The sequence below is a fragment of the Somniosus microcephalus genome, chromosome 6 (assembly GCF_052327205.1).
Source record: "Somniosus microcephalus isolate GS21.2 chromosome 6, FLI_Smic_1.0, whole genome shotgun sequence".
In the NCBI taxonomy this organism is placed as follows: Eukaryota; Metazoa; Chordata; class Chondrichthyes; order Squaliformes; family Somniosidae; genus Somniosus; species Somniosus microcephalus.
Window position 1 is genome coordinate 281,946,156 of NC_140992.1, and position 27,907 is coordinate 281,974,062.

A 27,907-nucleotide genomic window follows, 5' to 3' on the forward strand; every position below is an offset into this window, starting at 1 on the left:
TGGCCCTTGGCTCTCTGTTCTTACTTTGTGCACTTTTTCTGTTGCACCCAACTGTTGAGCTTCCTTAGCTGCCAATTCCATGGAAATACTGATTTCAATGGCCTTTTGTAGAGTCAGATTACTCTCCGTTAATAGTCTCCTCTGTATGGCTTCAGTTCTCATACCACACACTAGCCTGTCTCTTATAGTATCATTTAGCACGTCATTAAACTCACAGTGCTCTGATAGTCTTTTTAGTGCAGCTACAAACATGGTCACTGTTTCTCCTTCTTCCTGGTTACGCCTGTGGAACCTAAACCTCTCAGCTATGACTAGGGGTTTGGGTGAAAAATGCCCTTTTAGTATCTCCACAATTTCACTATATTGTTTAGTCCCTGGTTTATCTGGATGCACTAAAGTACGCAAAAGATTAAAAGTCTTTGGTCCCATCACACTTAACAATGTAGGCACTACTTTGTTCCCTCCAATGTCATTTGCTTGTGTGAAGTATTCAAATCATTCTGTGTATGAGCTCCATTGTTCGACATTCTCATCAAACGGTCCAATGTTACCGATAATTCCAGCCATTTTCCTTCTCTCAGGCTCCTAATTATCATTCACTAAGGATCCTTCCAATGTTGAACTCAACTAAAATCACTATCAGTTATTTAGTGCTTCAATTCACAGATCGTTTCACAGTTGAATAAATGTCCTTCCCGATTTACTCACTGCTTTTCCTCCCCTTCCTCAAGTCGTTAGTACCTTATATGCCGTTTCGTCTTCCCGCCATTGCAAGCTCCTTTATCCTCGAGCCAGCCTCACTTTAATTAACTGTCCACGGCAAAAATAACAGTTTTAAACACGTAAAACCCGACTATCTTCTGCACAGCAGAGCCACGTAAGTTCAGACGTCCTCGTCGCCACTTTTGTTAAATCTCAAGAGTTTAATAACCTTGCTTGTATAACAATTAAAAGAGTACGCAGGAAACAGAGTTCAGTTAACAGCCATCTTTCCAGAGAATCTTCTCAACTTTTATACACTCTATTTCCCATAGTGTATTGCACATCACAACTACGGTAAGCTATGTGGGACAATTCAAATACAACATTCAAAATGCACAACAAAAGGGAATTGGATAAATACTTGAAGTTGAAAAATTGCAGGGCTATGGGGAAAGAGTAGGGGAGTGGGACTAATTGAATAGCTCTCTCAGCTGGTATAGGCACGATGGGCTGGATGGCCTCCTCTGCGCCTGTATCATTCTATGATTCTAACTGTTCAGTGTTTTGGTGACAGGGAAATGGTGGATAAGCAGAAGTCCCAGCGAATTATGATGTTGCGTAAGCAACTTACCCCATAGTTTCCTGGGACTCGTGCTGGTCATAATTTCCTGGGACTTTCCTGGGTCCTACAATGTAGATGCGCCATTACACTGACACAAGTCTACAGGAAATTCTGGCGTTAACGTTTTATCTTGCCCCACAGATGCTGCCTGACCTGCTGAGTGTTTCCAGCATTTTTTGTTTTTGTAGCAGTTCAGAGTTGATAGCGTTGATGATTCTAACACACGGACTGGACACACCAACAGCAAGCTTCAGGTATTAAATCTTTATTTTGATAAAAGTTCATAAAAAACATCAGAATTTAAAACCCCAAAGTGATTGTAAAAAATAAATAGAAGTTTTGGATACGAGCCTGGGGCAGGGATACAGTCACCGTCTCCCCAACACTCACCCAGGAGTAAACCTTACAAACATTGCCCATGGCTTTTCACTGCGAATGGAACACAATGTTTTCAGTTAAAATCTGTCCACCTGCAGTAAGTGAAGTACAGGTGTTTATTAAATACAGAGTCTGACAAATACATTCATACAAAAATAAAATTATTTACATTTTAGAAAAACTGATCAATATTGTAAACATGAGGCTGCTGTCAGTGACTCGTTTCCCCCGGGAACGAGGAGTTTCTCATCCACACATGAGCCTCTGGGAACGTCAGCAAAACCTAGCTGAGCTTCAGCATAAATTTGCAAATAGGCTCGAACATGAAGGATTAGGAGCTGTGTCAACATCCAGCTCTGAATAGCAGCATCTGTTCAATACTAACCTTCTATACACACCCCCACCCTAGGGTGCTAACTCACCCCCACCGCCACCCTAGGGTGCTAACACCCACCGACGCTCCTGTAGAAATATTGCTCAATGCCTTTTTTTAAAAACATTTACAGTTTTTGTTTATTGAACAAAATTATTAATTTAGAAGAAAAACCGACTCTTGGCCAGGCAGCGGGAGGCCTGATGGTGGCGAGAGCACTGGTGGCGGCAGACCCTGCAGATACTGCCAGGGGTGTGGGCGGCTCCCAGGCCAGTGTGGGTGTCGTCCGGGCCTGGGGCTCAGACCTCCAGGAAGGCCAGGTCGCAGTGTTGCTGCTTGCGGCCGCAGGGCTTGGCCACGATGCCCAGGTAGAGGGCGAGCAGCAGCAGCCAGTAACAGGCGTAGACGGCAGCACCGATGATGAGGAAAGGTCGCTCGGTGTCGGGCAGCGGCTGCCGGCTCTCCCGGTAGATGGTGTAGCCCAGACCCCCAGCCAGCACTGCGAACCAGACGGAGACGGGCAACAGGCCCACCAGGTTAACTACGAGCCTGCGGCGGCCCGACGTGCCCCAGCCAGGCCGGTTTATGGTGAGCAGGGCGAAGAGTTTGGCTGGCAGCAGGCTGGACATGTAGAGCAGCGAGTAGAGGGACAGGAAGAGCATTTGTGCTGAGCCCCGGAGCAGGCAGGCGAAGCCGGCCTTCAGCACCCCCACCCCTTGCACAGCCAGCAGGAAGAGCAGGATGTTCCACAGCCGGCCTCGGTAGAAGAGCTGCAGCACGGTGACCGTCAGAAAGAAGGGGAAGAAGCCACTGACCACAGCCTCGTAGGTCATCCAGGGGTGGTGTTTGTGGAAGCAGAGCGCGCCATACAGCCACTCACGGAAGTAGGACTTGCTCCAGCGGGTCTGCTGGTTGAGCCAGCGGAGGTAGCGGCTTGGGGTCTCCGTCAGGCAGCGGGAACGGGCTGTGTACTTGGTCTTGAAGCCCAGGCCCAGCACTCGGTTGGTGAGGTGTCGGTCGTCTCCAAAGCTGCACTTGGAGCCCAGGAACTGCTGGCTGTACCAGTCCTGCAAGAAGAGGCGCAGCAGTGGGTTGCGGTACATGCCCAGCGGCCCACTGATGCACTGCACGCAACCAAAGTAGGACTGACAGGCCCGCTCCACGTTAAAGGCCATCCAGTAACGCACGCTGCTCAGGAAGGAGATCCACGAGTCATACTGGTTCAGGATCTGCGGACAGGCAAAGGAGAGCAGAGTTATACTGTACCGGCTGAGGCTCGCAGGGCCCTGAGCCCAACACACAACATTGCAGGGAAACTGGTTAATGGGGACAACGGGGCGACAACTTGTATTTATATAGCGCCTTTAACGTAGTAAAACGTCCCAAGGCGCTTCACAGGAGTATTATAAGACAAAATTTGACATCGAGCCACATGAGATAGTAGGACAGATGACCCAAAGCTTGGTCAAAGAGGTGGGTTTTAAGGAGAGTCTTAAAGGAGGAAAGGCAGAGAGGTTTAGGGAGGGAATTCCAGAGCTTAGGGCCCAGGCAGCTGAAGGCACAGCCGCCATTGCTTGAGTAATTAAAATTGGGGATGCTCAAGAGGGCAGAATTAGAGGAGTGCAGAGATCTCAGGGGGTTGTGGGGCTGGAGAAGATTACAGAGATAGGGAGGGGCGAGGCCATGGAGGGATTTGAAAACAAGGATGAGAATTTTAAAAATCGAGGCGTTGCTTAACCGGGAGCCAATGTAGGTTAGTGAGCACAGGGGTGATGGGTGAACGGGACTTGGTGCAAGTTAGGGTACGTGCAGCCGAATTTTGGATGACCTCAAGTAGAGTAGAACATGGGAGGCTGGCCAGGCGAGTGTTGAATCGTCAAGTCTAGAGTAACAAAGGCATGGATGAGGGTTTCAGCAGCAGATGAGCTGAGGCAGGGGCTTGAGTATTGTGTGCAGTTTTGGTCACCTTATCTGAGGAAGGACGTTCTTGCCATGGAAGGAGTGCAGCGAAGATTCACCAGGCTGATACCTGGGATGGCAGGAATGACGTATAAGGAGAGATTGTGTCGATTAGGCTTATACTCACTGGAGTTTAGAAGATTGAGAGGGGATCTCATCGAAACCTATAAAATTCTGTCAGGCCTGGACAGACTAGATGCTGGAAGGATGTTCCCGATGGTCGGGGAGTCCAGAACCAGGGGTCATAGTCTAAGGATAAGGGGTAAACCATTTAGGACTGAAATTAGGAGGAATTTCTTCACCCAGAGAGTGGTGAACCTGTGGAATTCTCTGCCACAGAGGGCGGTGGAGGCCAGTTCATTAAATATATTCAAGAAAGAGTTGAATATATTTCTTAAGGCGAAAGGGATCAAGGGATATGGGGAGAAGGCAGGGACAGGGTACTGAATTTGAATGATCAGCCATGATCTCATTGAATGGCGGAGCAGGCTCGAAGGGCCGAATGGCCTACTCCTGCTCCTATCTTCTATGTTTCTAAGACAGGCAATGTTACGGAGGTGGAAATAGTTGGTCTTAGTGATGATGCGGATATGTGGTCAGAAGGTCATTTCATGGTCAACTAGGACACCAAGGTTGTGAAAGGTCTGGCTCAGCCTCAGACAGTGACCAGGGAGAAGGCTGCAGTCGGCGGCTAAGGGATGGAGTTTGTGGCGGGGACTGAAGACAATGGCGACTGGTTAATGGGGACAGCAGGGGTGAGACTGGTTAATGGGGACAGCAGGGGGTGAGACTAGTTAATGGGGACAGCAGGGAGTGAGACTGGTTAATGGGGACAGCAGAGTGTGAAACTGGTTAATGGGGACAGCAGGGTGTGAGACTGGTTAATGGGGACAGCAGGGAGTGAGACTGGTTAATGGGGACAGCAGGGTGTGAGACTAGTTAATGGGGACAGCAGAGTGTGAAACTGGTTAATGGGGACAGCAGGGTGTGAGACTGGTTAATGGGGACAGCAGGGTGTGAGACTGGTTACTGGGGACAGCAGGGTGTGAGACTAGTTAATGGGGACAGCAGGGAGTGAGACTGGTTAATGGGGACAGCAGGGTGTGAGACTAGTTAATGGGGACAGCAGGGTGTGAGACTGGTTAATGGGGACAGCAGAGTGAAACTGGTTAATGGGGACAGCAGGGTGTGAGACTGGTTAATGGGGACAGCATAGTGTGAAACTGGTTAATGGGGACAGCGGGGTGTGAGTGGTTAATGGGGACAGCAGGGTGTGAGGGTTAATGGGGACAGCAGGGTGTGAGACTGGTTAATGGGGACAGCAGGGGTGAGACTGGTTAATGGGGACAGCAGGGGTGAGACTGGTTAATAAGGACAGCAGGAGTGAGACTGGTTAATGAGGACAGTAGGGGTGAGACTGGTTAATGAGGACAGTAGGGGTTAGACTGGTTAATGGGGACAGCAGGGGTGAGACTGGTTAATAGGGACAGCAGTAGTGAGACTGGTTAATGGGGATAGCAGGGTGTGAGACTGGTTAATGAGGACAGCAGGGGTGAGACTGGTTAATGGGGACAGCAGGGGTGAGACTGGTTAATAGGGACAGCAGGAGTGAGACTGGTTAATGAGGGCAGCAGGGGTGAGACTGGTTAATAGGGACAGCAGGGGTGAGACTGGTTAATAGGGACAGCAGGAGTGAGACTGGTTAATGGGGACAGCAGGGGTGAGACTGGTTAATAGGGACAGCAGGAGTGAGACTGGTTAATAGGGACAGCAGGAGTGAGACTGGTTAATGGGGACAGCAGGAGTGAGACTGGTTAATAGGGACAGCAGGAGTGAGACTGGTTAATGGGGACAGCAGGGGTGAGACTTTTTGCTTTTATGCAGCGCCTTTAACCTAGAATCATTTAAAAAATAAACACCAAGCCAAAGGAGGAGATATTAGGAGAGTAACTGAAAGGTTGGTCAAAAAGTTTTAAGGAGGGTCTTAATAGAGGAGAGGGAGATGGAGAGGTTTAAGGAGGGAATTCCACAGTGTGGGCTTCACTTTGTGATTTTGGTCTTCCCAACGGAGGAGATTAGCTGGAGGACTGGTCTTCAGACCAGCCATCCGACAATACAGAGGCAGTGGAGGGTCGTGATATGATTGGGATTACAGAAACATGGCTCAAGGGGGACCAAGGCTGGGAACTCAGCATCCAGGAGTATTCAATATTCAGGAAAGATAGGCAAAAAGGAAAAGGAGGTGGGGTAGCATTGCTGGTTAACGAGGGGATTAACACAATTGTAAGGAAAGATATTAGCTCTGATGATGTGGAATCTGTATGGGTAGAACTGAGAAATACCAAAGGGCAGAAAACGTTAGTGGGAGTGGTGTATAGACCTCCAAACAGTAATGCAGAGGTTGGGGATGGCATTAAAAGGGAAATTAGAGAAGCGTGCAATAAGGGCACAGCAATCATCATGGGTGACATTAATCTACATACAGATTCGGCTAACCAAATTAGTAACAATACTGTGGAGGAGGAATTCCTGGCGTGTATACGGGATGGTTTCCTGGACCAATATGTCGAGGAACCAACTAGGGATCAGGCCATCTTAGACTGGGTATTATGCAATGAGAAAGGATTAATTAGCAATCTTGTTGTGCGAGGCTCCTTGGGTCACAGCGATCATAATATGATAGAATTCTTCATTAAGATGGAGAGTGAAGTAGTTGACTCAGAGACTAAGGTCCTGAATTTAAATAAAGGGAACTATGATGGTATGAGACGCGAGTTGGGTAGGATTGATTGGGTAATGTCACTCAAAGGGTTGACGGTGGATAGGCAATGGCAAACATTCAAAGATCGCATGGATGAACTATAGAATTTGTTTATCCCAGTTTGGCATAAAAATAAATCAAAAAAGGTGACTCAACCATGGCTAACAAGGGAAATTAGGGATAACATAAGATCCAAAGAGAGGACATATAAATTGGCCAAAAAAAGCAGCAAACCTGAGGGTTGGGAGCAGTTTAGGATTCAGCAAAGGAGGACAAAGGGATTAATTAAGAGGGGGAAAATAGATTATGAAAGTAAGCTTGCAGGGAACATAAAAACTGACTGTAAAAGCTTTTATAGATATGTGAAGAAAAAAAGATTGGTGAAGTCAAGCGTAGGTCCCTTACAGTCAGAATCAGGGGAATTTATAATGGGGAACAAAGAAATGGCAGACCAATTAAATACATATTTTGGTTCTGTCTTCACAAAGGAGGACACAAATAACCTCCCAGAGATGTCGGGGAACATAGGGACTAATGAGAGGGAGGAACTGAAAGAAATCAGTATTTGTAGGGAAATGGTGTTGGGGAAGTTGACGGGATTGAAGGCCGATAAATCCCCAGGGCCTGATAATCTACATCTTAGGGTACTTAAGGAAGTGGCCCTGGAGATAGTAGATGCATTGCTGGTCATCTTCCAGAACTCGATAGACTCTGGAACAGTACCCATGGATTGGAGGGTAGCTAATGTTACCCCACTATTCAAAAAAGGTGGTCGAGAAAAAGCGGGGAATTATAGACCGGTAAGCCTGACATCGGTAGTGGGGAAAATGCTAGAGTCCATTATAAAAGATGTAATAGCAGAGCACTTGGAAAGCAGTGACAGGATCGGACAAAGTCAACATGGATTTACAAAAGGTAAATCGTGCTTGACTAATCTACTGGAAGTTTTTGAGGATGTAACTGGTAAAATAGATAAGGGAGAACCAGTGGATGTGGTGTATTTGGACTTTCAGAAGGCTTTTGATAAGGTCCCGCATAAGAGATTAGCGTGCAAAATTAAGGCACATGGGATTGGGGGCAAGGTATTGACTTGGATAGTGAACTGGTTAGCAGATAGAAAGCAAAGAGTTGGAATAAACGGGTCGTTTTCCGAGTGGCAACAGTGACTAGTGGGGTACCGCAAGGATCGGTCCTAGCACCCCAGCTGTTCACAATATAAATGATCTGGACGAGGGAATTGGATGTAGTATCTCCAAATTTGCAGACGACACTAAGTTGGGTGGGAGGGTATGCTGTGAGGAGGATGTCGTGAAACTCCAGTACAATTTGGACAGGTTGGGTGATTGGGCAGAAACATGGCAAATGCACTATAATGTGGATAAATGTGAGGTTATCCACTTTGGTGGCAAAAACAGGAAGGCAGATTATTATCTGTGGCAATAGATTGGGAGAAGGGGAAGTGCAAAGAGACCTGGGTGTTCTTGTGCACCAGTCGCTGAAGGTAAGCATGCAGGTGCAGCAGACGGTTAAGAAGGCAAATGGTATGTTGGCCTTCGTAGCAAGAGGGTTCGAGTACAGGAACAAGGATGTCTTGCTGCAGTTGTACAGGGCCTTGGTGAGACCGCACCTTGAGTATTGTGTGCAGTTTTGGTCGCCTTATCTGAGGAAGGATGTTCTTGCCATGGAAGGAGTGCAGCAAAGATTCACCAGACTGATACCTGGGATGGCAGGAATGACGTATGAGGAGAGATTGTGTCGATTGGGCTTATACTCACTGGAGTTTAGAAGATTGAGAGGGGATCTCATCGAAACCTATAAAATTCTGTCAGGCCTGGACAGACTAGATGCAGGAAGGATGTTCCCGATGGCCGGGGAGTCCAGAACCAGGGGTCATAGTCTAAGGATAAGGGGTAAACCATTTAGGACTGAGATGAGGAGGAATTTCTTCACCCAGAGAGTGGTGAACCCGTGGAATTCTCTGCCACAGAGGGCAGTGGAGGCCAGTTCATTAAATATATTCAAGAAGGAGTTGGATATATTTCTTAAGGCTCAAGGGATATGGGGAGAAGGCAGGGACAGGGTACTGAATTTGGATGATCAGCCATGATCTCATTGAATGGTGGAGCAGGCTCGAGGGGCCGAATGGCCTACTCCTGCTCCTATCTTCTATGTTTCTATGAGAGAGGTGGTGGAGAGGTAGAGCTGGGGGTCGCCAGCGTACATGTGGAAGCTGTTGTCATATCTGCAGAGCGGGGCCAAGAATAGAACTGGAGGGATTCCAGAGGAAACAGTTTGGGAGCGAGAAGAGAAACCAGTGCAGGAGATGCTCTGGCTGTGATCGGATAGGCAAGAGTGGAACCAGGCGAGGGCATTCCCACTGAGCTGGAGACCAGCTGATATTTCAGAAAGGGAGGGTGGTGATGGGGCGAAGTGACGAGACGACTAGGGAAAAATTAGAGAGAAACGGGGATTAAATAAATTTTTTAAAACACAGAAAATGCTGGAGACACTGGGCTCTGGAGAGAGCAGCTGGATCTCACACGGACCCGTCTCCCAAACTGGAACATAAGATGTGAGCAGGCTTTCTAATACAATCAGAAAAAGGGAGGAGAAAACTAGGCCTGTATTCTCTTGGATTCAGAAGAATGAGAGGGGATTTCATTGCAGCATACAAAATTATTACAGGGCTTGATAGGATGGATGCTGGGAGAATGTTTCCCTTGGCTGGGGAGTCTAGAACCAGGGGCCACAGCCTCAGGATAAAGGGTCGGCCATTCAGGACTGAGATGAGAAGAAATTTCTTCACACAGAGGGTGGTGAATCTTTGGAATTCTCTACCCCAGAGGACTGTGGAGGCTCAGTCATTGGGTATATTCAAAACAGAAGTCGATAGATTTCTGACTAGTAAAGGCATCAAGGGATATGGCGATAGGGCCGGTGAATGGAGTTGAGGCAGAAGATCAGCCATGATCTCATTGAATGGCGGAGCAGGCTCGAAGGGCCGAATGGCCTACTCCTGCTCCTATTTCTTATGTTCTTAAAATATTTTAAATGGACTGACCCAGAGATGAACCACATAACAAGCCATGGACAGAGATACTGAGGCAAAGCAGTGGGGGAGCTCGGAGGACGGGGGGACCGAGGGCAGGAAAAGGGAGCCCGGGGGATGGAGGGCAGGAAGAGGGGGGAACAGGAGGAGCCCATGGGACCGAGGGTGTCCGGGGGACAGGGGGAGCCGGGGTACGGTGAGGGCCCAGGGGGAACATAAGAAATAGGAGCAGGAGTTGGCCATTTGGCCCCTCGAACCTGCTCCGCCATTCAGTAAGATCATGGCTGATCTTTGACCTCAACTCCACTTTCCTGCCCTATTTCCATATCCCTTGATTCCCTTAATATTCAAAAATGTATCATTCTCTGTTTTGAATATACCCAATGACTGAGCCTCCACAGCCCTCTGGGGTAGAGAATTCCTAAGATTCACCACCCTCTGTGTGAAGAAATTTCTCCTCATCTCAGTCCTAAATGGCCGACCCCTTATTCTGTTACTGGGGGACAGAGGGAGTCAGGGGACGGGGGAGGTTGGGAGGGATCCAAGGGAGCCCCAGGGCAGACGGGGGATGGGGGGTGCCGAGGTGGGGGTACCGAAGGAGACTGGGGGAGGACGGGGGAAGCCCGAGGGGAACGAGCGGAGCCAGGGGGACTGAGGCGGCCCGCTGGATGGAGGGCAGGAAGAGGGAGCCCAGGGGACCGAGGGACAGAAAACCTTGGTCAGGTGTGAAGTTAAAACAGGTTTGAAAATGACGATACAGCGAAAGTCAACTTCCTGAAATCAGTGTCTGGAGCAGGAAGTTGCAGGGTGCCATGGGGAAATATCGCTCAAGAACCGAGGATGGGTCTCTCCACAAATACTGACTGACCCTCATTCATTTTCTACTTCTCAGTGCCCGGAAATTACCCCCCACCCCGCCGCTGTCCCCACACTCTGGCTAGAACGTGCAGCCAAAATGATTGGCTACACCGTCCGCCTCCTGTTGTTGAAGAGCCCGACGCCACTCATAGAAACATAGAAGATAGGAGCAGGAGTAGGCCATTCGGCCCCTCGAGCCTGTTCCGCCATTTAATGAGATCATGGCTGATCATCCAAATTCAGTACCCTGTCCCTGCCTTCTCCCCATATCCCTTGATCCCTTTAGCCTTAAGAAATATATCCAACTCCTTCTTGAATATATTTAATGAATTGGCCTCAACTGCCTTCTGTGGCAGAGAATTCCACAGGTTCACCACTCCCTGGGTGAAGAAATTCCTCCTCATCTCAGTCCTAAATGGCTTACCCCTTATCCTTAGACTGTGACCCCTGGTTCGGGACTCCCCCGCCATCGGGAACATCCTTCCTGCATCTAGTCTGTCTAGTCCTGTTAGAATTTTATAAGTTTCAATGAGATCCCCTCTCATTCTTCTAAACTCTAGCAAATAGAAACATAGAAGATAGGAGCAGGAGTAGGACCGATCCTTGCGGTACCCCACTAGTCACTGCCTGCCACTCGGAAAATGACCTGTTTAGTCCAACTCTTTGCTTTCTATCTGCCAACCAGTTCTCTATCCAAGTCAATACCTTGCCCCCAATCCCATGTGCCTTAATTTTGCACGCTAATCTCTTATGCGGGACCTTATCGAAAGCCTTCTGAAAGTCCAAATACACCACATCCACTGGTTCTCCCTCATCTATTTTACCAGTTACATCCTCAAAAAATTCCAGTAGATTAGTCAAGCACGATTTACCTTTTATAAATCCATGCTGACTTTGTCCGATCCTGTCACTGTTTTCCAAGTGCTCTGCTATTACATCTTTTATAATGGACTCTAGCATTTTCCCCACGACCGGTGTCAGGCTTACCGGTCTGTAATTCCCTGTTTTCTCTCTACCACCTTTATAAAATAGTGGCGTTACATTAGCTACCCTCCAATCCATGGGAACTGTTCCAGAATCTATAGAATTTTGGAAGATGACCAGCAATGTATCTACTATTTCTAGGGCCACTTCCTTAAGTACCCTAGGATGTAGATTATCAGGCCCTGGGGATTTATCGGCCTTCAATGCCGCTAATTTCCCTAACAGCATTTCCCTACAAATACTGATTTCATTCAGTTTCTCCCTCTCATTAAACCCTATGTTCCCCGACATCTCTGGGAGGTTATTCGTGTCCTCCTTTGTGAAGACAGAACCAAAGTATGTATTTAATTGGTCAGCCATTTCTTTGTTCCCCATTATAAATTCCCCTGATTCTGACTGCAAGGGACCTATGCTTGACTTCACCAATCTTTTTCTCGTCACATATCTATAGAAGCTTTTACAGTCAGTTTTTATGTTCCCTACAAGCATACTCTCATACCCTATTTCCCCCCTCTTAATTAATCCCTTTGTCCTCCTTTGCTGAATCCTAAACTGCTCCCAATCCTCAGGTTTGCTGCTTTTTCTGGCCAATTTATATGTCCTCTCTTTGGATCTTATGCTATCCCTAATTTCCTTTGTTAGCCACGGTTGAGTCACAATTTTTGTTTTATTTTGTCGGTCAGTCTAAATAATGGTGGGGGGGCACAGGGTCAACCAATCCCTCCCTCCCCCGGGAGGGAGGGTAAACCAACCAGGTTTCCTGCGCCTCATCACTGTCGCAGCTCAGACATTAACAGGAATCTGCACCAACCTGCACATCCCCGCCCACTCCCCCTACACCGGGGTCTCCGTCCAGCACTCTCACCATCTCCGCGGTGCAGGCCGGGTCCAGTACTGTGTCTGAATCACACACCTGAGGAGAAACACCAGAGGGAATGTCATTTACAGCTCAGTTATAAGCACGGGAATCGCACAGTGATGGGCGTTTATAACGGAGCTACCTTACCTGAATGGGCCATTGTGCCAAGCGCCTGCATAGTACAGTATCTGAGCTACACTGTCTAGTCCAGTCCCAGGCTGTCTTCAGTTACACAATCGCGTCAAGGTGTCAGTAGAGCTGCTGCAATTGGGCCCCTGTATGCTTTGGCTAGGAAATCAGCCAGGGTTCCTGCTCCTGATCACTGCCCAGTGACCCCTGGGTTAGAGAGAGGGGAAATCAGCCAGGGTTCCTGCTCCTGATCACTGCCCAGTGACCCCTGGGTTAGAGAGAGGGGAAATCAGCCAGGGTTCCTGCTCCTGATCACTGCCCAGTGACCCCTGGGTTAGAGAGTGGGGAAATCAGCCAGGGTTCCTGCTCCTGATCACTGCCCAGAGACCCTAAGGTTAGAATGGACGGGAAATCAGCCCTGGTTCCTGCTCCTGATCAATGCCCAGTGACCCCTGGGTTAGAGAGAGGGGAAATCAGCCCTGGTTCCTGCTCCTGATCAATGCCCAGTGACCCCTGGGTTAGAGAGAGGGGAAATCAGCCAGGGTTCCTGCTCCTGATCAATGCCCAGTGATCCCTGGGTTAGAGAGAGGGGAAATCAGCCAGGGTTGCTGCTCCTGATCAATGCCCAGTGACCCCTGGGTTAGAGAGAGGGGAAATCAGCCAGGGTTGCTGCTCCTGATCACTGTCCAGTGACCCCTGGGTTAGAGAGAGGGGAAATCAGCCAGGGTTCCTGCTCCTGATCACTGTCCAGTGATTCCTGGGGAAGAGAGAGAGGATATCAGCTGGGGTTTCAGCTCCTGGTCACTGTTCAAGGATCACTGGGTGGGTTAGAGGGGAAATCCTAAGTGTTCCTGCTCCTGATCACTGCCCCGTGACCCATGGGTTAGAGTGAGGGTAAACCAACCAGGTTTCCTGCGCCTCATCACTGTCCAGTGACCCCAATGTTAGAAAGACGGGAAATCAGCCCTGGCTCCTGCTCCTGATCAATGCCCAGTGACCCCAGGGTCAGAGACAAGGGGAAATTAGCCAGGGTTCCTGCTCCTGATCACTGTCCAGTGACCCCAGGGTTTTTGAGAGGGGGAAATCAGACATTGTTCCTGCTCCTGATCACTGTCCAGTGATCCCTGGGTTAGACAGAAGGGAATCAGAAGGGTTCCTGTTCCTGATCACTGCCCAGTGACCCCTGGGTTACAGAGAGGGTAAATCAGCCAGGGTTCCTGCTCCTGATCACTGCCCAGTGACCCCTGGGTTAGAGAGAGGGGAAATAGAGTCATAGAGTTATACAGCACAGAAAGAGGCCCTTTGGCCCATCGTGTCCGCGCCAGCCATCAAGCCCTGTCTATTCTAATCCCATTTTCCAGCACTTGGTCCGTAGCCTTGTATGCTATGGCGTTTCAAGTGCTCATCTAAATGCTTCTTGAATGTTGTGAGGGTTCCTGCCTCTACCACCCTTTCAGGCAGTGAGTTCCAGATTCCAGCCACCCTCTGGGTGAAAACGTTTTTCCTCCAATCTCCTCTAAACCTCCTGCCCCTTATCTTGAAACTACGCCCCCTGGTTATTGACCCCTCTACTAAGGGGAAAAGTTCCTTTCTATCTACCCTATCTATGCCCCTCATCATTTTGTACACCTCAATCAGGTCCCCCCTCAGCCTTCTCTGCTCTAAGGAAAACAACCCTAGCCTGACCAGTCTCTCTTCATAGCTGAAGCGCTCCAGCCCAGGTAACATCCTGGTGAATCTCCTCTGCACCCTCTCCAATGCAATCACATCCTTCCTATAGTGTGGCGACCAGAACTGCACACAGTATTCCAGCTGTGGCCTAACTAGCGTTTTGTACAGCTCCATCATAACCTCCCTGCTCTTATATTCTATGCCTTGGCTAATGAAGGCAAGTATCCCATATGCCTTTTTAAGCACCTTATCTACCTGTCCTGCTGCCTTCAGGGATCTATGTACATGCACACCAAGGTCCCTCTGATCCTCTGTCCTTCCTAGGGTCCTACCATTCATTGTGTATTCCCTTGCCTTGTTAGTCCTTCCAAAATGCATCACCTCACACTTTTCGGGGTTAAATTCCATTTGCCACTGTTCTGCCCATCTAACCAACCCATCTATATCGTCCTGTAGCCTGAGGCTTCCCTCCTCACTATTTACCACTCCACCAATTTTCGTGTCATCTGCGAACTTACTGATCATACCTCCTACATTCATATCTAAATCATTAATGTACACTTCAAACAGCAAAGGACCCAGCACCGATCCCTGCGATACACCACTGGACACAGGCTTCCAGTCACAAAAACGACCTTCGACCATCACCCTCTGCCTCCTGAAACTAAGCCAATTTTGGATCCAATGTGCCAAATTGCCCTGGATCCCATGGGCTCTTACCTTCTTGACCAGTCTCCCATGCGGGACTTTGTCAAAAGCCTTACTGAAGTCCATGTAGACCACATCAACTGCACTGCCCTCATCCACAAACCTAGTCACCCCCTTGAAAAATTCAATCAAATTGGTCAGATATGATCTCCCCTTGACAAAGCCATGCTGACTATCCTTGATTAATCCTTGCCTCTCCAAGTGGAGACTAATACTGTCCCTCAGAATTTTTTCCAATAATTTCCCTACAACTGATTTTAGGCTCACTGGCCTGTAATTCCCCGGTTTATCCATACTACCCTTCTTGAATAATGGTACTACGTTAGCTGTCCTCCAGTCCTCTGGCACCTCCCCTGTGGCCAGAGAGGTTCTGAAAATTTGTGTCAGAGCCCCTGCAATCTCCTCCCTTGCCTCACACAGCAGCCTGGGATACATCTGATCCGGGCCTGGGGATTTATCCACTTTTAAGCCCACTAAAACCGCTAGTACCTCCTCCCTCTCAATACTAATTTGTTCAAGTATATCACAATCCCCCTGCCTGATTTCTATGCCTACATCGTCCTTCTCCATAGTGATGGTGTGGAGATGCCGGTGTTGGACTGGGGTGGACAAATGTAAGAAATCACACAACACCAGGTTATAGTCCAACAGCTTTATTTGAAATCACAAGCTTTCGGAGCGCTGCTCCTTCGTCAGGTGAAGTGGAGAGATGCATAAAAGCACAGCTTATATAGTCAGAGAATAATGTCAGATGTTTACAGGTAATCTTTCTAACTGCCATTTATCACACCTCGGCAGAGAGATAATCACAGCAATCAAAGGTGTAAATGGTGTCCAAACAGGTCAGTCAGGAAAACATTACATCAAAGAACAATGAGGTGGGGTCACAAGGGGTCAAATGTTGCAGATGCTGGGGTCTGTATGAAAAACAAAAAAAGACAAAAAACATTTTTTTTTGCTGGAAATCACAGCAGGTCCCGCCGCATCTGTGTGCAGAGAACAAGCCAACGACGACTCGAGTCTGGATGACCCTACGTCAGGTGGGGTTACATGTAGCGTGACATGAACCCAAGATCCCGGTTGAGGCCGTCCTCATGGGTGCGGAACTTGGCTATCAGTTTCTGCTTGACGATTTTGCGTTGTCGTGTGTCTCGAAGGCCGCCTTGGAGAATCCTTACCCGAAGATCCGTGGCTGAATGTCCTTGACTGCTGAAGTGTTCCCCGACTGGGAGGGAACACTCCTGCCTGGCGATTGTTGTGCGGTGTCCGTTCATCCGTTGTCGCAGTGTCTGCATGGTCTCGCCGATGTACCATGCTCCGGGGCATCCTTTCCTGCAACGTATGAGGTAGACAACGTTGGCCGAGTCACATGAGTATGTACCATGTACCTGGTGGGTGGTGTCCTCGTGTGATGATGGTATCTGTGTTGATGATCTGGCATGTCTTGCAGAGGTTGCTGTGGCAGGGTTGTGTGGTGTTGTGATCGCTGTTCTCCTGAAAGCTGGGTAATTTGCTGCGAACGATGGTCTGTTTGAGGTTAGGCGGCTGTTTGAAGGCAAGTAGTGGAGGCGTGGGGATGGCCTTAGCGAGGTGTTCGTCGTCATCAATGACATGTTGAAGGCTGCGAAGAACATGGCGTAGTTTCTCCGCTCCGGGGAAGTACTGGACGACGAAGGGAACTCTGTTGGTTGTGTCCCGTGTTTGTCTTCTGAGGCCAACGTTGTCTACCTCATACGTTGCAGGAAAGGATGCCCCGGAGCATGGTACATCGGCAAGACCATGCAGACACTGCGACAACGGATGAATGGACACCGCGCAACAATCGCCAGGCAGGAGTGTTCCCTCCCAGTCGGGGAACACTTCAGCAGTCAAGGACATTCAGCTTCCGATCTTCGGGTAAGCATTCTCCAAGGCGGCCTTCGAGACACATGACAACGCAAAATCGTCGAGCAGAAACTGATAGCCAAGTTCCGCACCCATGAGGACGGCCTCAACCGGGATCTTGGGTTCATGTCACGCTACATGTAACCCCACCTGACGTAGGGTCATCCAGACTCGAGTCGTCGTTGGCTTGTTCTCTTCACACAGATGCGGCCGGACTTGCTGTGATTTCCAGCAAAAAAAATGTTTTTTGTCTGTTTTTTTGTTTTTCATACAGACCCCAGCATCTGCAACATTTGACCCCTTGTGCCCCCACCTCATTGTTCTTTGATGTAATGTTTTCCTGACTGACCTGTTTGGACACCATTTACACCTTTGATTGCTGTGATTATCTCTCTGCCGAGGTGTGATAAATGGCAGCTAGAAAGATTACCTGTAAACATCTGACATTATTCTCTGACTATATAAGCTGTGTATTTATGCATCTCTCCACTTCACCTGACGAAGGAGCAGCGCACCGAAAGCTTGTGATTTCAAATAAAGCTGTTGGACTATAACCTGGTGTTGTGTGATTTCTTACATTTCTCCATAGTGAACACAGATGCAAAATATTCATTGAAAACCTCACCTACATCTTCCGGCTCTACACACAGATTGCTCCTGATCACTTTCCAGTGACCCCTGGGTTAGAGAGGGGGGAAATCAGCCAGGGACCCTGCTCGTGATCACTGCTCAATGAACCCAGGATCAGAGAGAGGGGAAATGAACCAGGTTTCCTGCGCCTGATCACTGTTCAGTGATCCCAAGGTTAGAGAGATGGGAAATCAGCCCTGGTTCCTACTCCTGATCAATGCCCAGTGACCATTGGGTTAGAGAGAGGGGAAATCAGCCATGGTTCCTGCTCCTAATCAGTGTCCAGTGACTCCTGGTTTGAGGGAGGGGAAATCAGCCGGGGTTCCTGCTCCTAATCATTGCACAGCGACTCCTGGGTTAGAGAGAGGGAAAATCAGCCAGGGTTCCTGCTCCTGATCACTGTCCAGTGACCCCTGGGTTGGAGAGGGGAAATCAGCCAGGGTTCCTGCTCCTGATCACTGTCCAGTGACCCCTGGGTTAGAAAGAGCCAAAATCAGCCAGGGTTCCTGCTCCTGATCACTGTCCAGTGACATCTGAGTTAGAGAGAGATGAAAGCAGCCAGGGTTCCTGCTCCTGATCACTGTCCAGTGACATCTGAGTTAGAGAGAGGGGAAATCAGCGGAGTTCCTGCTCCTGATCACTGTCCACTGACCCCAGGGTTAGACAGGGGGGAATCAGCCAGGGTTCCTGCTCCTGATCACTGTCCATTGACCCCCAAGGTTAGAGAGATGGGAAATCAACCCTGGCTCCTGCTCCTGATCAATGCCCAGTGACCCCAGGGTCAGAGAGAAGGGGAAATTAGCCAGGGTTCCTGCACCTGATCACTGTCCAGTGATCCCAGGGTTAGAGAGGGGGGAAATTAGCCAAAATTCCTGCTCCTGATCACTGACCCCAGGGTTAGAGAGAGGGGAAATCGGCCAGGGTTCCTGCTCCTGATCATTGCCCAGTGACCCCTGGGTTAGAGAGAGGGGAATTCAGCCAGGGATGCTGCTCCTGATCACTGCCCAATGACCCTAGGATCAGAGAGAGGGGAAATCAGACAGGGTTCCTGCTCCTGATCACTGACCCCTGGGTTAGAGAGAGAGGAAAACTGCCCTGGCTCCTCCTCCTGATCACTGTCCAGTGACCCCTGGGTTAGAGAGAGGGGAGATCAGCCAGGGTTCCTGCTCCTGATCACTGCCCAGTGACCCCTGGGTTAGAGAGAGGGAAAATCATCCAGGGTTCCTGATCACTGTCCAGTGACCCCTGGGTTAGAGAGAGGGGAATTCAGCCAGGGATGCTGCTCCTGATCACTGCCCAGTGACCCCTGGGTTAGAGAGAGGGGAATCGGCCAGGGTTCCTGCTCCTGATCACTGCCCAGTGACCCCTGGGTTAGAGAGAGGGGAATTCAGCCAGGGATGCTGCTCCTGATCACTGCCCAATGACCCTAGGATCAGAGAGAGGGGAAATCAGACAGGGTTCCTGCTCCTGATCACTGACCCCTGGGTTAGAGAGAGAGGAAAACTGCCCTGGCTCCTCCTCCTGATCACTGTCCAGTGACCCCTGGGTTAGAGAGAGGGAAAATCATCCAGGGTTCCTGCTCCTGATCACTGCCCAGTGACTCCTGGGTTAGAGGGAGGGAAAATCAGCCAGGGCTCCTGCTCCTGATCACTGTCCAGTGACCCCTGGGTTAGAGAGAGGGGAAATCAGCCAGGGTTCCTGCTCCTGATCACTGTCCAGTGACCCCTGGGTTCGAGAGGGGAAATCATCCAGGGTTCCTGCTCCTGATCACTGTCCAGTGACCCCTGGGTTAGAGAGAGGGGAAATCATCCAGGGTTCCTGCTCCTGATCACTGTCCAGTGACCCCTGGGTTAGAGAGAGGGGAAATCAGCCAGGGTTCCTGCTCCTGATCATTGTCCAGTGACCCCAGGGGAAGAGAGAGGGGAAATCAGCCAGGTTTCCTACGCCTGATCACTGTCCAGTAACCCTTAAGTTAGAGAGAGGGGAAATCAGCCAGGGTTGCTGCTCCTGATCACTGTCCAGAGACCCCTGGGTTAGAGAGAGGGGAAATCATCCAGGGTTCCTGTTCCTGTTGATTGCAGAGTGACCCCTGGGTTAAGAGAGGGAAAATCAGCCAGGGATCCTGCTCCTGATCAATGCCCAGAGACTCCAAGGTTAGAGAGACAGGAAAACTGCCCTGGCACCTGCTCCTGATCAATGCCCAGTGACCCCTTGGTTAAAGAGAGGGGATATCAGCCAGGGTTCCTGATCACTGTCCAGTGACCCCAGGAGAAGGGAGAGGGGAAATCAGCCAGGGTTCCTGCTCCTGATCACTGTCCAGTGACCCCTGGGTTAGAACAGAAGGGGAAATCAGCCAGGGTTCCTGCTCTTGATCACTGTCCAGTGACCCCAATGGTTAGAGAGATGGGAAAACTGCCCTGGCTTCTGCTCCTGATCAATGCCCAGTGACCCCTGGGTTAGAGAGAGGGGGAATCCGCCGGGGTTCCTGGTCCTGATTACTGTCCAGTGACCCCTGCTGCAAAGTGTGTGTGTGTTGTGAGAGGATAGGATCAAGGATCAACTGACGTCCCGAATAGACCGACGTCATCTCTGTCTGGGTTCACACATGAAAGTGATGAGGAATGGAGGGTGATCAGAGCCCCACAGCCTGTCCCGTTATCCCCCAGCAGAGGCCGTTCCCGCAACCCCTACCCCAGCCTGTTCCCCCCGGACCTGTATCCCAATATGCTCCCCCCCAAGCCTGAACCCCAACCTGTTCCCCACCCAGAGCCTGAACCCCAACCTGTTCCCCACCCAGAGCCTGAACCCCAACCTGTTCCCCACCACCCAGAGCCTGAACCCCAACCTGTTCCCCACCACCCAGAGCCTGAACCCCAACCTGTTCCCCCCCACCCAGAGCCTGAACCCCAACCTGTTCCCCCCACCCAGAGCCTGAACCCCAACCTGTTCCCCCCAGCCTGAACCCCAACCTGTTCCCCACCACCCAGAGCCTGAACCCCAACCTGTTCCCCCCCCAGAGCCTGAACCCCAACCTGTTCCCCCCGCCCAGAGCCTGAACCCCAACCTGTTCCCCCCCCCAGAGCCTGAACCCCAACCTGTTCCCCACCCAGAGCCTGAACCCCAACCTGTTCCCCCCACCCAGAGCCTGAACCCCAACCTGTTCCCCCCCAGAGCCTGAACCCCAACCTGTTCCCCCCCAGAGCCTGAACCCCAACCTGTTCCCCACCCAGAGCCTGAACCCCAACCTGTTCCCCCCCAGAGCCTGAACCCCAACCTGTTCCCCACCCAGAGCCTGAACCCCAACCTGTTCCCCCCACCCAGAGCCTGAACCCCAACCTGTTCCCCACCCAGAGCCTGAACCCCAACCTGTTCCCCCCCCAGAGCCTGAACCCCAACCTGTTCCCCCCCCACCCAGAGCCTGAACCCCAACCTGTTCCCCACCCAGAGCCTGAACCCCAACCTGTTCCCCACCCAGAGCCTGAACCCCAACCTGTTCCCCACCCAGAGCCTGAACGCCAACCTGTTCCCCCCCACCCAGAGCCTGAACCCCAACCTGTTCCCCCCCACCCAGAGCCTGAACCCCAACCTGTTCCCCCCCACCGAGCCTGAACCCCAACCTGTTCCCCCCCACCCAGAGCCTGAACCCCAACCTGTTCCCCACCCAGAGCCTGAACCCCAACCTGTTCCCCCCACCCAGAGCTTGAACCCCAAACTGTTCCCCCCACCCAGAGCCTGAACCCCAACCTGTTCCCCCCACCCAGAGCCTGAACCCCAACCTGTTCCCCCCCACCCAGAGCCTGAACCCCAACCTGTTCCCCCCACCCAGAGCCTGAACCCCAACCTGTTCCCCACCCAGAGCCTGAACCCCAACCTGTTCCCCCCACCCAGAGCTTGAACCCCAACCTGTTCCCCCCACCCAGAGCCTGAACCCCAACCTGTTCCCCCCGCCCAGAGCCTGAACCCCAACCTGTTCCCCACCCAGAGCCTGAACCCCAACCTGTTCCCCACCCAGAGCCTGAACCCCAACCTGTTCCCCACCCAGAGCCTGAACCCCAACCTGTTCCCCCCGCCCAGAGCCTGAACCCCAACCTGTTCCCCACCCAGAGCCTGAACCCCAACCTGTTCCCCCCGCCCAGAGCCTGAACCCCAACCTGTTCCCCCCCACCCAGAGCCTGAACCCCAACCTGTTCCCCCCACCCAGAGCCTGAACCCCAACCTGTTCCCCCCGCCCAGAGCCTGAACACTAACCTGTTCCCCCCCCACCCAGAGCCTGAACCCCAACCTGTTCCCCCCGCCCAGAGCCTGAACCCCAACCTGTTCCCCACCCAGAGCTTGAACCCCAACCTGTTCCCCCCCCACCCAGAGCCTGAACCCTAACCTGTTCCCCACCCAGAGCCTGAACCCCAACCTGTTCCCCCCGCCCAGAGCCTGAACCCCAACGTGTTCCCCCCCAGAGCCTGAACCCCAACCTGTTCCCCACCCAGAGCCTGAACCCCAACCTGTTCCCCACCCACCCAGAGCCTGAACCCCAACCTGTTCCCCACCCAGAGCCTGAACCCTAACCTGTTCCCCCCCACCCAGAGCCTGAACCCCAACCTGTTCCCCACCCAGAGCCTGAACCCCAACCTGTTCCCCACCCAGAGCCTGAACCCCAACCTGTTCCCCCCACCCAGAGCCCCAACCTGTTCCCCCCCACCCAGAGCCTGAACCCCAACCTGTTCCCCACCCAGAGCCTGAACCCTAACCTGTTCCCCACCCAGAGCCTGAACCCCAACCTGTTCCCCACCCAGAGCCTGAACCCTAACCTGTTCCCCCCACCCAGAGCCTGAACCCCAACCTGTTCCCCCCCACCCAGAGCCTGAACCCCAACCTGTTCCCCACCCAGAGCCTGAACCCCAACCTGTTCCCCCCACCCAGAGCCTGAACCCCAACCTGTTCCCCACCCAGAGCCTGAACCCCAACCTGTTCCCCACCCAGAGCCTGAACCCCAACCTGTTCCCCACCCAGAGCCTGAACCCCAACCTGTTCCCCCCACCCAGAGCCTGAACCCCAACCTGTTCCCCACCCAGAGCCTGAACCCCAACCTGTTCCCCCCCACCCAGAGCCTGAACCCCAACCTGTTCCCCCCCACCCAGAGCCTGAACCCTAACCTGTTCCCCACCCAGAGCCTGAACCCCAACCTGTTCCCCCCCACCCAGAGCCTGAACCCTAACCTGTTCCCCACCCAGAGCCTGAACCCCAACCTGTTCCCCACCCAGAGCCTGAACCCCAACCTGTTCCCCCCACCCAGAGCCTGAACCCCAACCTGTTCCCCCCCACCCAGAGCCTGAACCCCAACCTGTTCCCCACCCAGAGCCTGAACCCCAACCTGTTCCCCACCCAGAGCCTGAACCCCAACCTGTTACCCCCCACCCAGAGCCTGAACCCCAACCTGTTCCCCCCCACCCAGAGCCTGAACCCCAACCTGTTCCCCCCCACCCAGAGCCTGAACCCCAACCTGTTCCCCACCCAGAGCCTGAACCCCAACCTGTTCCCCCCCCACCCAGAGCCTGAACCCCAACCTGTTCCCCACCCAGAGCCTGAACCCCAACCTGTTCCCCCCACCCAGAGCCTGAACCCCAACCTGTTCCCCACCCAGAGCCTGAACCCCAACCTGTTCCCCACCCAGAGCCTGAACCCCAACCTGTTCCCCACCCAGAGCCTGAACCCCAAACTGTTACCCCCACCCAGAGCCTGAACCCCAACCTGTTCCCCACCCAGAGCCTGAACCCCAACCTGTTCCCCCCCACCCAGAGCCTGAACCCCAACCTGTTCCCCCCCACCCAGAGCCTGAACCCTAACCTGTTCCCCACCCAGAGCCTGAACCCCAACCTGTTCCCCCCCACCCAGAGCCTGAACCCTAACCTGTTCCCCACCCAGAGCCTGAACCCCAACCTGTTCCCCACCCAGAGCCTGAACCCCAACCTGTTCCCACCACCCAGAGCCTGAACCCCAACCTGTTCCCCACCCAGAGCCTGAACCCCAACCTGTTCCCCCCCAGAGCCTGAACCCCAACCTGTTCCCCCCCACCCAGAGCCTGAACCCCAACCTGTTCCCCACCCAGAGCCTGAACCCCAACCTGTTCCCCACCCAGAGCCTGAACCCCAACCTGTTCCCCACCCAGAGCCTGAACCCCAACCTGTTCCCCACCCAGAGCCTGAACCCTAACCTGTTCCCCCCCACCCAGAGCCTGAACCCTAACCTGTTCCCCCCCACCCAGAGCCTGAACCCTAACCTGTTCCCCCCCACCCAGAGCCTGAACCCCAACCTGTTCCCCCCCACCCAGAGCCTGAACCCTAACCTGTTCCCCACCCAGAGCCTGAACCCCAACCTGTTCCCCACCCAGAGCCTGAACCCTAACCTGTTCCCCACCCAGAGCCTGAACCCCAACCTGTTCCCCACCCAGAGCCTGAACCCCAACCTGTTCCCACCACCCAGAGCCTGAACCCCAACCTGTTCCCCACCCAGAGCCTGAACCCCAACCTGTTCCCCCCCAGAGCCTGAACCCCAACCTGTTCCCCCCCACCCAGAGCCTGAACCCCAACCTGTTCCCCACCCAGAGCCTGAACCCCAACCTGTTCCCCACCCAGAGCCTGAACCCCAACCTGTTCCCCACCCAGAGCCTGAACCCCAACCTGTTCCCCACCCAGAGCCTGAACCCTAACCTGTTCCCCCCCACCCAGAGCCTGAACCCTAACCTGTTCCCCCCCACCCAGAGCCTGAACCCTAACCTGTTCCCCCCCACCCAGAGCCTGAACCCCAACCTGTTCCCCCCCACCCAGAGCCTGAACCCTAACCTGTTCCCCACCCAGAGCCTGAACCCCAACCTGTTCCCCACCCAGAGCCTGAACCCTAACCTGTTCCCCCCACCCAGAGCCTGAACCCTAACCTGTTCCCCCCCAGCCAGAGCCTGAACCCTAACCTGTTCCCCTATTGAGGGTCTGCTGCTCGGGGAGTCTGCTTACAGCTGTAGGACGACTGATGCATTTTACACAGAATTTCATAGAAATTACAACAGAAACAGGCCATTCGGCCCATCCGGTCCATGATGGTGTTTATCCTCCACACGAGCATTATCCTGATCCCATGTCCCCGCCTTGCTCCTTAATCTCTTTATTCTCCTTTTTCTTCATCAGTCTATCTAACTTATTAAGTGTTGGCAAAGTCTGTGCTTCGATCACTTTGCTGCACATAAACTAATTGATTGTGTGAGGTGCTGGACACAATATAAACTCAAATATTTCAAAATCATGATTTTTCCAAAGAAAACATGCGGAACTTTCATAACCTTTCCTTGAATTTGAAATGACTCCCTGTCAGCTGTTTATTCCTTTCTGTTATAATTATGAGCAGGGAGTTTGGTATCTGCTGTTCCACCACCCACCAGCAGATGATGCAACAACACCACTTTCATCATCCTGTCCCCATTTAACTGCACACTTGAGGTTGTACAACACTTCGGGGCTCTAGTTAAGATGTTTTGAATGAGATTTAGTTAACAGCCTAACAGTGCATGAACATCTATTTAAAAGTGATCATATTATGATCGGGTTCCACGTTGTGTTTGAAAGAGAGAAATGTGAAACAGCTACTAAGATTCTACATTTAGGTAAGGCCGACTTCAATGCGATGAGACAGAGGCTGTCCACAGTAAACTGGGCAAATCTGTTAATGGTAAATCGAAAGAAGATCAGTGGGAGGTGTTCAAAAAATTGAAAGAAAAAGCATACAAAAATGCAAAAAATAGCACAGATTCTGTCGACTGGGAGAGATACAAAGAACAACAAACGGTGACAAAACAGATAGTAAGAGATACAACTTGCAAGGGATATCAAAATCAACACTTTTACGATTATATTAGGAAAAAAGTCGGTCAGGAGCAATGTGGACCCCTTAAAAACTGATAAATGTGATATTGTCAATGATAATAAGGAATCATAGAATGTTTACAGCACAGAAGGAGGCCATTTGGCCTGTTGAGCCCGTGCCGGCGCTCTGCAAGAGCGCCTCAGCCAGTTCCTTTCCCTGTAGCCCTGCAAATTTTTTTCTTTCAGGTACTTATCCAACCCCCAGGAAATGGCGGACATGTTGAATAATTACTTTGTGTCAGTATTTACAGTAGAGGAAGCATGTCAGACATCCCAAGGAAACTAATATTGAATCAGGGACAGGGCCTCAATAAAATTAACGTAAGTAAAATAACTAATAAAGAAAATAATGGCACTAAAGGGTGACAAATCCCCAGGACCAGATGGTTTCCATCGCAGGGTTTTAAAGGAAGTCGGTGAGAACATTGCAGATGCCCAAACTATAATCTTCCAAAGTTCTCTTGATTCAGGAACCGTTCCTTTAGATTGGAAAATTGCACATGTCACTCAGCTATTTAAGAATGGCGAGAGAGGGAAAACCAGGGAATTATAGACCAGTTAGCCTAACATCTGTTATCGGGAAATTGCTAGAGTCTATAATTAAGGATAGGGTGACTGAACACCTCGAAAATTTTCAGTTGATCAGAGAGAGCCAGCATGGATTTGTGAAAGGTAGGTCATGCCCGACAAACCTGATTGAATTTTTTGAAGAGGTGACTGAAGTAGTGGACAGGGGAATGTCTGTGGATGTTATTTATATGGACTTCCAGAAGGCATTTGATAAAGTTCCTCATAAGAGACTGTTAACTAAGGTAGAAGCCCATGGAGCTGAGGGCAAATTATTGACCCAGTTAGGAAATTGGCTGAGTGGCAGGAAACTCCAAGGGTTAAGTTACGAGGAGAGATTACACAAATTAGGGTTGTATTCCCTGGAATTTAGAAGGTTAAGAGGTGATTTGATCAAAGTTTTCAGGATATTAAGGGGAACTGATAGGGTAGAGAGAAACTATCTCCGCTGGTTGGGGATTCTAGGACTAGGGGGCATAGTCTAAAAATTAGAGCCAGACCTTTCAGGAGTGAAATTAGGAAACACTTCTACACACAAAGGGTGGTAGAAGTTTGGAACTCTCTTCTGCAAATATCAATTGATGCGAGATCAATTGTTAATTTTAAATCTGAGATTGCTAGATTTTTGTTAACCAAAGGTATTAAGAGATATGGGGCAAAGGCAGGTATATGGAGTTAGATCACAGATCAGCCATGATCTCATTGAATGGCAGATCAGGCTCGAGGGGTTAGGGTCAGACTGCCCATTCCATGCTTGGTTCCCATAGGAGGTGAATCTGGCAGAAATTCTGAACACTGCCTCTGCATGGCAGGAGCGGGATCGCTGCCTCACCACCTGTTACAGCGAGTTTGTGGGGACAGTGTCCCAATAAAGGTCTCCCGGTAAATCAGCCCCGCTCCCAAATCAGCCCTGCTCCCGGTACATCATTACCTGTATATAATCCACCGAGTCCCCAAGTGCGGCGAACGCGGTGAACATCACCTCTCGCTTCCCTCCCCACTTCTGCATGATGCAGGAGAATTTGGAGCGAGTCACGATTTCCTCCACCCTCCTCCTGCCCTCGGCCAGGGTAAAGTCCGTCTCCCCGGGCCCCTTCTCGTGGAAATTACTCTTCCAGATGTAGGAGCCGGTGCTCTCCATGCCCATCAGCTCGTTGAATATCTCCAACATGTAAAGGTCCTCCTCGCTGTTGCCATCAATGACCATCACCACCTTGAGGTTGGGATAGGCGATCCGCTTCACCGACACCAGACATTTCTTCAGGTAATCAGGGTCCTCCTGGAAGGCGGCGATGCAAAGAGCGACCGACTTGTTAAATTTCAGGGGTCGATTCTCCTTCCTCATCCTCCTGTGCTCCAGGAAGGCGAAGAGACTCTGGATAATGAGGTGTAGGGCAAGGATGGCCCCGTACAGCCCAAAGGACAGGTGGTAGTTCTCCGTGTACCCGAACTGGTAACCCTTCACATAGGTGCAGGTAATAGCCCCCAGCACTGACACGGCAAACAAGGTGCTTGCTATGATTCGCAGAGTGGTGCAAAGTCTCTCACAAGACATGTTCTATAATGTAAAAGAGAATCAGCTGAGACACAGTAACCCGGGGAATATCCAGCATCAATGTGGGAGGGTCAGAGAGGCACAGAGACATCGGATTACATAGGATATACGGCACAGAAACAGGCCATTTGGCACAACCCGTCCATGTCGGTGTTTATGCTCCACTCGAGCCTCCTCCCGTCTTTCCTCATCTAAATCTATCAGCGTAACCCTCTATTCCCTTCTCCCTTATATGCTTATCTAACCTCCCCTTAAATGCATCGATACTATTCGCTTCAACCACTCCCTGTGGTAGCGAGTTCCACATTCTC

The 27,907-nt window shown here is 51.2% G+C and overlaps 1 protein-coding gene across 1 annotated transcript; it reads right to left on the reverse strand.

Moving 5' to 3' along the window:
• Positions 1–1,338: 1,338 nt before the first annotated feature.
• Positions 1,339–27,907, reverse strand: LOC147116782 (hyaluronan synthase 3-like). Its single transcript, XM_085991966.1, has 3 exons — positions 26,973–27,907; positions 12,498–12,599; positions 1,339–3,304 (listed from the first exon to the last, which is right to left on the reverse strand). Exons 1-3 carry the CDS (start codon positions 27,594–27,596, stop codon positions 2,375–2,377), a joined length of 1,656 nt encoding a protein of 551 aa, XP_085848092.1. The 5' UTR covers positions 27,597–27,907; the 3' UTR covers positions 1,339–2,374.

Coding starts and splice junctions, on each gene's coding strand:
- LOC147116782 (XM_085991966.1), bottom strand. CDS start 27,596: ATGTCTTGTGAGAGACTTTGCACCACTCTGCGAATCATAGCAAGCACC. Junction 12,600..26,972: donor ACTCGGTGGATTATATACAG/GTAATGATGTAC, acceptor GTTTCTCCTCAG/GTGTGTGATTCAGACACAGT. Junction 3,305..12,497: donor GAGTGGGCGGGGATGTGCAG/GTTGGTGCAGAT, acceptor GCCTGTCCGCAG/ATCCTGAACCAGTATGACTC.